The sequence below is a fragment of the Balaenoptera borealis genome, assembly GCF_965194805.1.
Source record: "Balaenoptera borealis genome assembly, chromosome: 3".
NCBI classification, from domain to species: domain Eukaryota; kingdom Metazoa; phylum Chordata; class Mammalia; order Artiodactyla; family Balaenopteridae; genus Balaenoptera; species Balaenoptera borealis.
The window spans coordinates 100,282,048-100,296,058 of record NC_138866.1 but is presented as its reverse complement, the minus strand read 5'-3'; the positions used below and the strand labels follow the sequence as shown (position 1 = coordinate 100,296,058).

The window sequence follows — 14,011 nt, the reverse complement described above, 5'->3', positions numbered from 1 at the left end:
TAATCACAGTTACAAACACATTTATATACTAAGTTCCTTTCAATGGTTAAAAAAAAAAGTTCATGTAAGAAAGCAAGACCACCTAATATGAAAGTCACTAAACCATTTTCAATTGTTGTCACCCACTAAGATCTGCATAAGTCCATTGGTGCAAGTTGCCAGAGGTGCCCACGAGCAAATAAAACAATTGTATACGTTTAAAAATCCAAGACAAATACGTAGTGCTAAAAAAGAATAACAATTAAATTATTAGTTGTGTGGTTAACGGAAATGAACAACCTTTGATAAAATGGTCCCAATGGAGAAGGAGAAGAGCTTTTGTTTTGAAATTGCCACCATGGTGAAACTTCCTCTTCTTGTGGAAGTTTATCTTCGGTCTCCTTCAACTCGCTTTTTACGAACTAGGTGAGAAAGAAAGGTTTAAAAAGACAAAATGAAGGAATATTTCTTAAACTTCAGACAAACAACAATAATCACACAGAATAGCAATCTCACACACTTGAGAATACAGTTATCAAAAATTTCAATATTTGACTACCCGTGGCAATAAATGGAAATGATAGAATAGTCTAGTGCCTTTTGTAATTTACATTCATATAAAGCTAAGTCTGATAGTTGGGAACTTGAATGTTAGAGCTTTCCCATTTCTATGGAGTAGAAGGTCCAGAACAAACCCACGAAACAGTGAACTTCTAAATATTTTCATGTTTACTTATCCACAACACATCTTCTCAGCTTCTGTGTAACTCAGTCACCAACTGGCTATAACTAACTCCCCAGGATGACACATTCACAGTTCTGATTCTGGATTGAAAACCAGGAGGAGCTGCAAACAGAAATTTAAAGTTTCTAAATCTGTTTTAAATGGAAACTTCGAAGTATCAACCTCCAAGGAAGGTATGATTCAGATGGCTAGCAAACTCAAGAGATGAAGGTTCCTTTAATCTGGTACTTAGTATCAAAGAAGCTGCCCTGACTGCCTTCCCAGTTTCTGCAACCCTCTTCTTCCCCCTTTCACCTCCCCACCTGCAGGCTCCTCTGGTGGATAGGAAGAGGGCTGCTCCAATCTTCCTGGATTTGGCAAAAAAAAAAAAAAAAAAGAAAAGGTGCCCTGGCTGTGGCCCTGCCTCAACTTCCCACTTTAAATAGCCCAGCCTGCTCCTGCTCGGCTGCAGAAAATTCAACAAAAGCTGTTGCCCACAGCTGCCGCTCTTGGTCTCAGGACTGCCTCTCCATTTACTTCAGACCTCTTGTTTTGCCTGTTTTTCTTTGCTCTCCGTGTTGTTCAGATGAGGACCCACATGTTTTCCCAGGAATCTTCCAACTGCTGCTCTAATCATTCCCCAAAGCCCTGTTTGCTGGGCTGCCCCCTGAGCCTCACCCTTTGCACCTTGGAGGCAGGCATTGCCATATGCCTGGCCAGCCTCTGGGTGCCATTCACTGCACCTTTGCTGGGCCTCAGGGTCTTGGGCAGCAAACAGGACACTAACATGTACCTGCCCCCTTCTGGTTCTAACCCTCAGCTTCCATCTTGTCCACCATCTGAACCCTCTCCATGGCCAGCTCTATACGTGGCGGGACACCTTGTCCAGTTTCCCTGTCCAAGGTCCGGCATTCTGTCCCTGAACCTCAGACTGGGGACTGAGCTCTGTTATTGGCAGACTGCTTGCCAAGTGGACTGTCTGCACCTGGATGGCCTTGCTCCACACTGCTTCAGGTGGCTGGGATGTCCCCAGACCAAGCCTTCCCAATCAGTCCCATTCTTCTTTGCTGTGGTTGACCAGGACATGCCTCACCTCATTCTAACAGAAGTCCTCAGCAAAGAGTGGGTAGCAGGAAAGATTAAAGAGAGGCTAACTGAAAAAGCTACTTCTGAGTTTAACCTTTATAAAACATAGCTCTGTTAGGTTATTTCACATGTAAATCACCAATAACCATATTTAACCCCAAGTACAAAAGCACAGTCAGGAGTCAAACATAAGTGAATTGGGAATTTCCATGTCACTGTGTCCATCTTGTGGTGTAGATAACAACAGAGGGTGATTATGTGTAAGAAGTAAGTAAAGGAGAAGTAAATGCACAAAGGAAATCAAGCAAAAATCAAAGCCTGTCTGGAAAAAAAAGAATAAACAGTTCCTCTTGAAAGAATGCTACAATAAAACTTAAACACTGTGAAGATGATGAGGATTCCGATGACCATGTAATAATGTGCTTCTGATGAAGGGCTGGCACCAAAGGCCAGTGGAAAGGTATCTGTGAGATGTTATATCTGGAGAAATGAATGGTCATCCTGCTCTTCTAATTGCTAACAGCACATATTATGGCTGCATTACCCAGGTCATTATTCTTTGTGATGGCAGCTGCCACTCTTGTACGTGGTCCTTGCTTGGTAAACTGATATCCAAACTTGAGGATCCTTGAATTCTCCTCGAGCATCTGGGCAATTTCCATCTCTACGGCTGTTCCCAACTGCTGCCTCTGATTGCAGGTGTGGACACATACAGAGAATGGCCAAGAAGGAAGAGGAAACAGTTACTCGCATGGGAAAGATGCATGGCTATTTGTTGGATAAAAAGGCAAAAGTCTCAAATTGAAAGGGACAAAATCACTTGAGGTATTTTCTCTCATACAGTTATTTGAGAACTGTTCCTTGAGGAGAAGCAAAATCCAACAGACAGCTGAATCTGCTGGCATGTTAAACTGAAAAGACTAAGCAAATTATTTATGAAGGAAAAGACAATTCCAGATGTAAAATTAAAGCAAAACTAATACTTGGTGTTTCCAATTACCCCAGTACCTGCTGTTTAAACAAAGGGTGTTTTTTTAATAGTGACACTGTCTTATAGCAATCAATCCAATTATGGAATTTTCTGTTCTGGGGTCCATATCCAAAAATAACTGAAGATGGGCCATTCTCTCCCAACAGTCTCACTAGGAGATCCTCAAGAGGCTTTATTAAAGTGGTTTGAACTGTAGCTAGTTGAATTATTGAACACTGAAGGGGTTATTGGGCTCCAGGAAAATCCCCTAAGTTTTTTAAGTTGGTGGAAAGAGGCTTTTTGTCTGTTTGCTTTTTAAGTTGAGACATCGAATAATAATTTAAAAAGTAGAGTTAAAAAATGGGGCATGTAAATTTAGGAATTTACAGTTAAATTTAAGGAACATAGTATATTTTTTCATACTATATTCATTAATTTTTTTAGAAAGTACAAAGAAAAGACAAACAAAAAAAGTGTATAAAATATAAAAGCTCCCTTTCCCCAGTATTCCCATTCCCCATAGAGAAAGCCAGTTTGGCATGTAGTCTTTGAAACATTTTCTGTGCATTCATATGTCTACGTAATCACATGCACATCTACGCTTTTTTTCACATAAATGGGTCACACTAGCATATTGTTCTGAAACATGTTTTTATTCTTCATTTAACATTAAGAACATCTTTTCATGTAGGTAAGTATGTTTCCCTCATCCTTGTAAACAATTGCGCAGCATTGTATTGTAGTAAGTGATCATAATTTATTTAGCTATGTTCTACTGACTGCTACATTCCTTTCCATTCCTATTCCAAACTATGCTATGGTGAACTTCCCTTGCACACAAAGTACGTCCTGGGGCATTTCTGCCAGTGTGCCTGTAGGGCAAATTATAGCTGGGCCCAAGAGTAAGCATGTTTCAAATTTTGATAAATTACTGACTTACCGTCAAAGGTTGTGACGATTTTTATTCCTGCTGATAGTGTTGGAGAGCTAGTGTTCCCTACTTTAGCCAACATGGGATATTATGAACCTTTTTCACCTTTTTCAATCTAAGGGGTAAAAATTTATTTCACTTGTATTTATTTAATTGCTTTAATTTGCATTTCTCAAATTATGACTAAGAACAATTAATTTTCTTATGCATTTATATTTCTTTGTTTGGAAACTACCAACCTCTGTCATTTGTATATTTTTCTACCAGCTTGTGGTTCCTGTTTTTAAAATTTATATATTAGGAAATTAGCCCTTTGTCAAGCATGCTAAAAAAACTTTGCTCAGTTTGTCTTTTGACTTTCTGATTAAGACCTTTTTTCATTTTCATATAGTCAAATTTATTAGTCTCTTAGATTTTATGTCATGTTGAGGAAGCCTCTCTACTTCTCATTTCTTCCATTTGTTTTATGATTTCATATATTTTAATATTTAAATCTTCATTTTACCTGGAATGAATTTTAGTAGAAGAATTAAGATAGAGCCCCAACGTAATTTTGTTCCAAAATGCTAGTGAGTCACAACATTGTAAATCAACTATTCTCCAATAGAAATTTTTTAAAAAATGCTAGTGAGTACTCCCACCATCTTTTACTTCATTCTTTCCCCACTGAGTTGAAATACTACCTTGCTGCAAAATTCTCAGGTGTACTTGGGTGTGTTTCTGGACCCTATAGCTTTGCCAAGTCTATGTCTGTGCCTGAATCATGCAATTTTGATTAAATATATTAAATATATATATATATACACACACCTTTTAAATATATTAAATATATTAAAATATGTAATATATTAAAAGATATATTTAAATATATATATATCTTTTAAATTTGGAAAATTTAAGTATTGAGCAGATGAAGAAGAAAAGTTAATGGAGGAATTTTTGTGTTCTAGGCAAGTTCTAAGGCTTAACTCTGTTCCTCTTCTTTCTTTTCATCCAGCAACCTGTCAAATGAGTCTCTCCCCAAGAAATGAGCAAAATGTGATATTTCCAGTCAGAAAATAACAATTCTGGGTATCCACAGTATAGAGATTACTGTTCTCAGCAGCGTAGGGCCATGGGAGGGAGAGGCAGCAAAAAAGGTAAGAGATACTGACCTTAAAGTTTCATGAGCAACTTTACTTCATGACACACTTTCAAACAACGGGGCTGTATTAGAGATTGAGACTTGAGCTAAGGTCGGGGCTGCCGTAGTTATGGCTTATGCCCCCGGGGGCGGCCAAAGGTGCTATCCAAGGGCAGAAGGAGCTCAAGATGGATGTAGCTGACTGAGGGGGATGACATAACACCCCTCTATTTCCCCTCACAAATCTTAGGCATTTGGAGTCTTAGATTTGGGTAATATACAGCTTGAGCATACTGTGGTGATAAAAGGATATAAGAGCCGAAGAAAATTATATTGGGAGGAGGGCATATAAAAGAAGGGGAGAAAGTAGTATAGCATAGAGCATCTTTCTTTCTCAGTCTGAGTCTTTTTTTTTTTGATTTGAGATCTTTTGTGTTGTATAAACCCAGGGCAGCAAATGGGCACCAAAATTTCTTATAATTTGGATGTTTCTCTTTTTTATTTTAAGTCACTAAATACAAAGAAAAAGAAACAAAAGCACGCAGTCCTTCAGATCACCTTTTTTGTGACCTTTTTTCTCTACTCAAATTTATTTAGCAGTTACCCATCTGTTTCATTAATATGCATCACTGATTGTTCTTCTCACAGGGGCACCTGATTAAATCATCACTTGTTTACCTGGAGCTTAGTCATGGCAGCTCACGCCAGTGCTGGATTCTCAGCAGGCCTTCATTTTGGTGCAGCTGCCTGCTGCAATGATGCTAAATTGGCCTCAGCTGCTGGCCCTTCCTGAGGAAACTGTCTTAGAGATTATTTTATTTCAAACCCTTCACTGTACAGATGAGGAAATTGAGGTCTACTTCTAACAGTCTATGAGTCAATGAAGAAAATTTGGATGGAAGAGAAGTTTTGAGTCTGAATTTCCTTCATTGGAATAAAGCAAATAATTTTTCCAGTTGCTTTAGAACTTAACACTCTTTCTTATCACAAGTAAAGAGAAGCCATTTCAGAAGCATATTGCAAGATGAAAGTTGAAAAATTACACAAATCCATCCCTAGATGACTGAGGACGGGAGATGAGGTTTGATGCTTCAGAGGGATTTAAGAGAGCAGACTTTATATTTCAGGGTCTTCTTCACATGCATTCTAAAAAGCTACTCTATTCTAAATTTTCAGGATTTCAGCTCATTTAATAGGTATAAGGTTGCTAGATGTAGTAAATAAAAATACAGGACACACAATTAAATTTGAATTTCAATAAATAACAAATAATTTTTTAGTATAAGTATGTCCCAAATGTTTCATGGGACATACTTGTACTAAAAATAATTCATTGTTTATCTGAAGTTCAAATTTAACTGTATTTTATCTGGCAACCCTAACTAGGTAGTATCTTACAAGGAACTGGTAACAAAGTACGTGAACATTATTTCAGATATGGGGTTTCACAATGGCCTGAACCAACACAGAAAGTTAAACATACTTTGGAATGAGGTATCCAATTCTGTCTTAGCACTCCTGGAAATATTTACTAAGAGTCCTCATAACTTCTTCCTGATACTAGCCTATTTGATATATATCCCTGAGCTATCACTTCTTTTCACTCACTTAATATTTCCCTCTAGCTTGTTTTCCTACTCTCCCACTCCCTAATTTACTAGCAGCTGGACACATTAGGATACACAGGAGCGAGCTTCCTAAATGTGTACAGCCACGTGTGCACATTCCCAGGGATTCACTCCACACCTCTGCAAGGGAAAGCTGTTTTGATAATGCATCCCTTCTAGGGAGGGTGAGAGTGAGGGAGTACCTGTCTCCTGGTGGGGTTCTCCTGCTCCCCTGGCAACAAGGCTCAGGAGGAGTCTAGGGACAGAGGACCTGCACTGAAACAGCCCACTTGTTCCGGTTAGCAAAAAAAAAAAAAAAAACAAAAAGGAGAGTAGAACTATTCATGGGATCTGCTGGGCGTCTCCAGGCTTAGGCAATAGTCTTGGGTGGGACCCTGGGGTTTCATCACATCTTGGAGGGTCTAGACCAGGGATTTTCCTAGCCATGCAGGGGTCACTTCCCCTATTGCCCGTCCCGTCACCCCACAGGGGAATGCTCACAGCACAAGTCTCCTTGCTTTCTCCTCTTTCTGGTCCATTCCAAGGCCCTTTATTCCAACTATACAGTTTCTAGACCTCGCAGATTCACTGAATCCCACTGCAGACATGTCCCTGTAGCCAAAGGGGAAGGGCACAGCATCATGCTGAGAACTGAGAGCTGCTGTCTGAGAGCAGGAACCAGCTGAAACCAGCAGAGCGACTACAGCAACACTGTAGGCTGACGCTGGGAAAAAGAGGTCTTCGGGGTACAGGAGGGGGTGGCTCCAGGGAAAAGCGGCTTGCTTTGGCTGTTGGTGGGACCTGGAGGCTTGCTGCAACAGAGCTGAGACTGTGATCACACTGTGGGTGTGGACTACTACTCTAAGTCAGGCCATCTACTAGAACCCCGAGTCCTTGAAACAAGGCTCTGTGTCCAGCACCAGACAGCAGGAGCCCGGGACTGCTCTTTTGGCTCTGGCAGCCTCCAACCAAGGACAAGGAGTCTGTTTCTGGGTGTGGCCACTCTGCTTTTCTCATAGTCCCAGCGAGAGGCAACAGCAAGGCTGGGGCAGGACTGCGCTGAAGTTCCTGCTAAGAGGCAAGGATGATGAAGGCTGAACAAAGCAGCTGTCAACACCTCTGCCCCCATCTCCTCTTTTTCCTCCTCTGGTGCCTGACTAGCGCAGGGCTGGGGAGAGCTTTCTGTCTCAGGCTTCCCCACTGTGCACCGTTTAATCATTAATATGCTCTCCCACACACCCTCCACATGCTGGAAGCTGTCATAATTTACCAGAAAGCCAGAACATCAAACCGAGTCACAGAACTTTGTCTTTTAACTCCCTCCATTGTGGTATTCCTCCCTTTCACATGTACCCTGTGCGTTAACTCACCTGGTTGTCGATCTTGATCTCTGTCAAGGTGTTATTTTCTTTGAGTGCCTCTACAAGGGCCAGGATCCCAGTACCAGTGATAAAATTGGATTCTATGTTTAGACTTTTCAAGGTCTTGTTTACTTTTAGCATATCTGCAAAAGCCTTATTATGTGAAAAAGAAAATAACCATTAGGGTTTCTGAAGATTTATTTACTAAGCTTCCCACCCCCACATTAAATAAATATTTTTTACAGTACTTAAAGAAAACCTTAGTTAAATCATACTTTCACCTCCAAGTAACAAAGATAATAATTAAAAAATGCAAAAAGATAGTTCAGTTCAGCAGTCCAGACTTATGAATTTCATATACATGCAAAACTAAAAAAAAAAAAAAAAGATACTGACATAGAATTAACAACTTTGTTTTATTAAGTAAGGACATTAAAAAAAAACTCACTACCATCTGTTATCATTGTCAATTTTTTTCTTTTTTTGAGAAAAGGCATTTTAACATTAGGAAAAGTGTAGAAACGACATAGTCTCAGAATTATTCCCCTTTTACTATGAATGGATAAAAATTTATCATTGACTAGCATTTGGGCACTACTTCAGGTCATCACAAATCAGGATTTTTCAAAGATAACTTTTGGAACAAAATCAACACTCAGAGTGGCAGAACTGCTAAAGACTCCTCCCAGTTCAAGACAGCAGACTGTACACATGAACCTGTCTGCTCCCTTTATTCCCAAAGTTTCCCACTGTCATGAAGAAAAGATATAATTTTTAAGTGGCTGGAACTCTCACAGTGCAAGAAAACAAAAAAAGAGGGCCATTATCTTGAAGAATTGCTAAAACACAGAAAACAGAAAGATTGGTGGAGAAATTAGCACAAAATTGCCTGAGATGCCAGAGGTAAGAGCTGATTAGGGTGTCTCATTAAAGAGCTCCCTTAGGAACAGGTGGATCAGCTAGAGCAGGTGGCGAGCACACCATCCCTCCCTGCGGCTTCCCTGAAAAAGAGCAACTGCCTGCATAACCATCAGTGAGAAATCTCCCAGGAAGAGGCTCTAGTGAGGGTGCTAGGTCCCAAGAGAGAAGCAGTGCAGAAACTGAGGCACCTCCAGATCTTCCACCAGATACTGTGTCGGAGAAGGGAGAGGAGAGGCGGCGATTGCCCAGGAAGGAAATATACTGAAATGTATCCCTTGCAGAGTGAAGCCCTACTAACTGGAGCACTTGCAGAGGACTCCCTGGTTGCCTGCCAGCTTCTCATGCACACACTGCAGGGAAGGCCGCCAATCAATTCACCTGCCTGCACTCACTCATTCAACCAAAAAAGACTATTTATCAGGCTTCTACTGTGTGCTAGCAGTAGAAGAAACAAAAATCCCTGTTCTAGGGAGCTTATATTTGAGTAGGAGGGGCAGAGCCAATAATTAGTAAATAAAATATGTGGCCTGTCAGTTGGTAACAAATGGAGAAACATAAAGGGGCTTCCCTTATAAGGGAGAGATCTGTTGGTGAACCAGATCGACATAACAGGAGAGGAAATAGTCCCGGTTTACACAAATCAGTTTTGCTCTCTGTTTGGAAATATGACCAGACAACCAATGATTACTAGACATATTAGGAAAACCAACACCATGAAAGAGAAAAGCCAAGTTGACCAAACAGGAGAACACGCCATACAGGGAACAGAGATTATTCAGAAAACAGAAATATGTAAAACTTCTAATTGTTATAGTCTCTCTCCACCCTGCCCTACTTCAAAAAAAAAAAGAAAAGAAAAGAAAAAGGAGAAAGAAAAAACATTGTAGCCATGAAATAAATAAAGACTGGCTATTACATATATTTTAAAAAAGAGGACAAAGAACAAGAAAAAGTTTTGAAAATCTGTACTACATTGAAATTTTAAAAAGCAATGGGCAGGGCTTCCCTGGTGGTGCAGTGGTTGAGAATCTGCCTGCCAATGCAGGGGACACGGGTTCGAGCCCTGGTCTGGGAAGATCGCACATGCCGCGGAGCAACTAGGCCCGTGAGCCATAACTACTGAGCCTGCGCATCTGGAGCCTGTGCTCCGAAACAAGAGAGGCCGCGACAGTGAGAGGCCCGTGCACCGCGATGAAGAGTGGCCCCCGCTTGCCGCAACTAGAGAAAGCCCTCGCACAGAAACGAAGACCCAACACAGCCATAAATAAATAAATAAATAAAAATTCTTTTAAAAAAGCAATGGGCATTTAGAATTATAAAATGATCATTGCTGAAGAGCAAGTTGGTGATCTAGAACACGGAACTGAGGATGTTTTAAAAAATGTAGAGTGAAAGACAAAGAGAAAATACAAGAGAAATGTTAGGAGGTATGGAGGGAAAGATCCAGAAGCTCAACATTCATCTTATTGGAGTTTCAGAAGGACCACAAAAAAAAAAAAAAGACAACAGAAAGGAAGAAACTATAAAATAATAGGGAAAAATTTCCCAGAGTTGAAGAAAGCTTCAAGTTTTTATTTGAAAGAACCTGCTGGATGGTCAGCAGACTAAATAAAAGACTCATATGTGGGCACATACAGGTGAAATTTCAGAACTCCAGGAGAAAAGAGAGAGTCCTAAAAGTTTTTAGCAAGAAAAATTTACTCACAAAGGAACAAGAATCAGACTGCCATTAGTCACCAGATTTTAAGGCCCATGAGAACAGAGATTTATATATTTATACAGCCAGATAATTGTAAATGCTGGTGATGTTTTAATTTTTTTGGAGTCAACCTATATACATAACAGAATATAATGACATAAAATGTATAAAGCTCAAATGTGTGAAATGATAGAATAACTACAACTCAGAGGTAGAAAAGGAAGGAGGAATAGAAGGGAGAGTGAGTACAGAACTGCCCTCATCTTTTCTAATGGAGAATCAAAAATTGTCTAAGATAAGAAATCAAAAATATAAGTGCATGTATATTAGTGCTTTTCTACCCTGGTTGCATATTAGAATGACCTGGAAGCTTTAAAAAATATAGCAGTGCGTGGGCCCCACCCCAGATGAATTAAATCAGAATCTCAGGCTGTGGCCTGGACAGTTGTTTTTTTGTTTTGTTTTGTTTTTTGTTATTGAAGTGTAGTTGATTTACAACTGCATCTTTGAAAAGCTCTCCAGGTGACTAATGTTCAGCAAGGATTGAAAACCACTTTAATTAAAGTCATACAGACAATAAGAAGAATGAAAAACAAACTGCTAACAGTGATTGCTCTGGGGAGTAGAACAAGGAACTTCTGAACTATTTTAACTGCTTTTATGGCAGAAAAGACAAGAAGAAGGAAGAGGAGAAGGAATCCAACTTGGGACAAGAACAGGGTTTCCAACCTCGGGTCTACTGACATGAAGCTGGATAATTCTTTGTTGTGGGAGGTTGTCCTGTGTATTGTAGGAGGTTTAGCAGTCTCCGAGACCCACGAAATGCCAACAGTACCCCTCCCAGTCATGACAACCCAAAATATATCCAGACACTGCCAAATGTTCCTGGAGGGCACAATCACCCTGAGTTGACAATCACTGGACTAGAAGAATAATCAATCCTGTGTATTAGTCAAGCAGTTGCTTGAACTACCAGGAAGCTCAAGGATTTGGACTGATGTTATTGTACACCATGTAAACTAAAGTGCATTTATTCGGTGCTAGGTCTTTAGTTAGAATTAAGTGTATGCATTTTAATTAGAGCCCCAGAAGGGAATGCATCAAGCCTTTCCTTATGGACGCTCCAAGCTTTGGGATTTACTTCTATTTCTAGACTAACAAAATGTCAGAGCAATTAGGCCTTTGTAAAAAAGTTGCAGGACCTCTTGGCAAGTAGCCGTGATCCTGCCAATTTCTTTTAAACTTGAGAAAACACTTTTCACATATTGAACAAAACAGGGAAGAGAGATCCAGCCAAACATAACGCTGGGCTGTAGGCCCAGGTTCACCACAGTTCAGCGAATATTTGAGCATCTGTTACACGTGCTGGGGATAATAACATTAGTAAAACAAAGACTAGATTTCTTAAAGGTTACATAAATAATTAGAGTAGAAATACATTTTTAAAGAGAAGGTTTTGCTTTCAGTACTTTATAGAATTGCCCGGAAAAGCAGTTTCCCGCACTGTCCAAACCTGTACCATCCCAGTGGTAGGCACAGGACACAGGTGGCTATGAAGCCCTTAAAAAGCGTCTGTTCTGAATCAAGATGTGCTGTAAATGTAAAACATGCATTGGATTTCAAAGATGTAGTATGGAAAAATACTGTAAAAGACCTCATTACATCTTTACATTACATTTTGAAATGATGATATTTTGGATATGGTGGTTTAAATAAAATACATTATTAAGTTTAATTTCACCGTTTTTTTTTGTTTTTTTTTTTAATGTGGTTACTGGAAAATTTAGTTAAACATGTGGCTTACATTTGTGGTTCTCATTTTATTCCTATTGGACAGTGCTGTCCGAAACTTCTGATTTTTATGTGGCATATCTGTTAATAATACATAATAGCATTTTTTTACATATTTGGGCCTTTTCTCTACATCGGCATTCATTACTGTGGCAAGTTTCATTAATACTCCCTGCTATAGGTGTGATTATATGGAAGTGCTTGGAGCATGGCAAACTGAATTTGATTACAGGTCACTTAAGTTTGCTTCCTGGCTTGGCCACATGCTGGGTAATCTTAGTTAAATTACTCAAACTCTGAGCCTCAGTTGCCACATCTGTAAAATGGGGATAATGTCATCTCACATACACATAGCTGGCCTATATTCACAATAATCCCACAAGTACTTTGTTGAATCTGTTTCTGAACCTTACATAGAAAAGTCTCTTGAAGCTCTTGCTTTAATGCTGATTTGTAATTCTCAACAGCAAGTTGAGACAACAGCAAGTTCTCAACAGCAAGTTCAGCCATAATCACAGTCTGAATATCTCTGTTGCCTGTGGGGTAATCAACCAAATTACAACCTACAGAAAAGTTCTTTCCTGACTGTAGCACAGCTGAAAGGGGAACTACCTGAGGTCAGCCAGGTGAGGGCTGGACCATGTGAAGCCATCCAGGCATAAGGCTGAAAGAGGCTTTTCTTTTCACACCCTCAAGGATAATAGTTTTTCCTTGCAGTTGTATGGTTTGCTTGTCACATGGCATACATTCAATACATAGTTGTTGGATTAAAAACAGTAACAAAGAGATTATTATATTTGAAATTTATTTAGTCCATTTAGCAAGTTATCTATTTGACTTAGAGTAGAAGTTAGACTGCTTACTAGTAGTGCTGACAATGAACTATACACTATTTCCATCCCTGCCATTTTACTGTAAATAATATATTAAACAGAAACGACAAATCATTTATTTATCCCTTTAGTTACTTACTTACAAAATGTACTGTGAATATTTTTGCTTTATTGAAAACAAGCCTACTAAAGGGCAGAGATTATAACACAAAATCATACATAGATAAGAACCCTTAAATTGCTAAATTCACCTTACCAATAATCTAGTTCTGCTCTTTTGCTATTTTAATGATAGGTTTCAAATTCAAAACTGCTTTCAACCTACTAATTTAGATATGTAAGAATTGCTGGTGAAAACATCAGTTCTGTAGCTTAGCCCCTCTTTTACATGAGTGCTTAATTCAAATTTGCTATCGTCATCATGGAAATATTGTCTAATGCTGAGAGGTTGGAGGGCATGTTCATTCATTCATTTAACAAGTATTTTTCAAACATCTACTCTGTGCCAACACTGTGATGGGTAGTCATTACTTTCATGTTGTCCGTTTTTAATGCTATTTTTTTTTTAACTTATTTTTGGCTGCGTTGGGTCTTCATTGCCGCACACGGGCTTTTCTCTAGTTGCAGCGAGCAGGGGCTACTCTTTGTTGCAGTGCACGGGCTTCTCATTGCGGTGGCTTCTCTTGCTGCGAAGCATGGGCTCTAGGCGCGCAGGCTTCAGTAGTTGCGGCACGTGGGCTCAGTAGTTGTGGCTCGTGGGCTCTAGAGCACAGGCTCAGTAGTTGTGGCACACAGGCTTAGTTGCTCCGCGGCATGTGCGATCTTCCCGGACCAGGGATCGAACCCGTGTCCCCTGCGTTGGCAGGCGGATTCTTAACCACTGCGCCACCAGGGAAGTCCCTAATGCTCTTTTAGATCTTCCAAAAGACATGTTACTTTAAATCGCATCATCAAGTCAAGAAAACTTTCGTTTTTCTAGCTTAATT

General features: G+C 39.8%; 1 protein-coding gene across 3 annotated transcripts in view; it reads right to left on the bottom strand.

Moving 5' to 3' along the window:
• Window positions 1-233: 233 nt before the first annotated feature.
• TMOD2 (tropomodulin 2) overlaps window positions 234-14,011 on the bottom strand; it is a 45,171-nt gene continuing 31,393 nt past the window's right edge. For all 3 annotated transcript variants that reach the window (XM_082387880.1, XM_082387882.1, XM_082387881.1), the window contains 3 exons: window positions 7,791-7,934; window positions 2,334-2,478; window positions 234-401 (listed from right to left, as the gene is read on the bottom strand). In XM_082387880.1, the coding sequence (XP_082244006.1) occupies window positions 367-401; window positions 2,334-2,478; window positions 7,791-7,934 (324 nt within the window). In that variant the 3' untranslated portion in view covers window positions 234-366. The remainder of the gene's footprint in view (window positions 402-2,333; window positions 2,479-7,790; window positions 7,935-14,011) is intronic.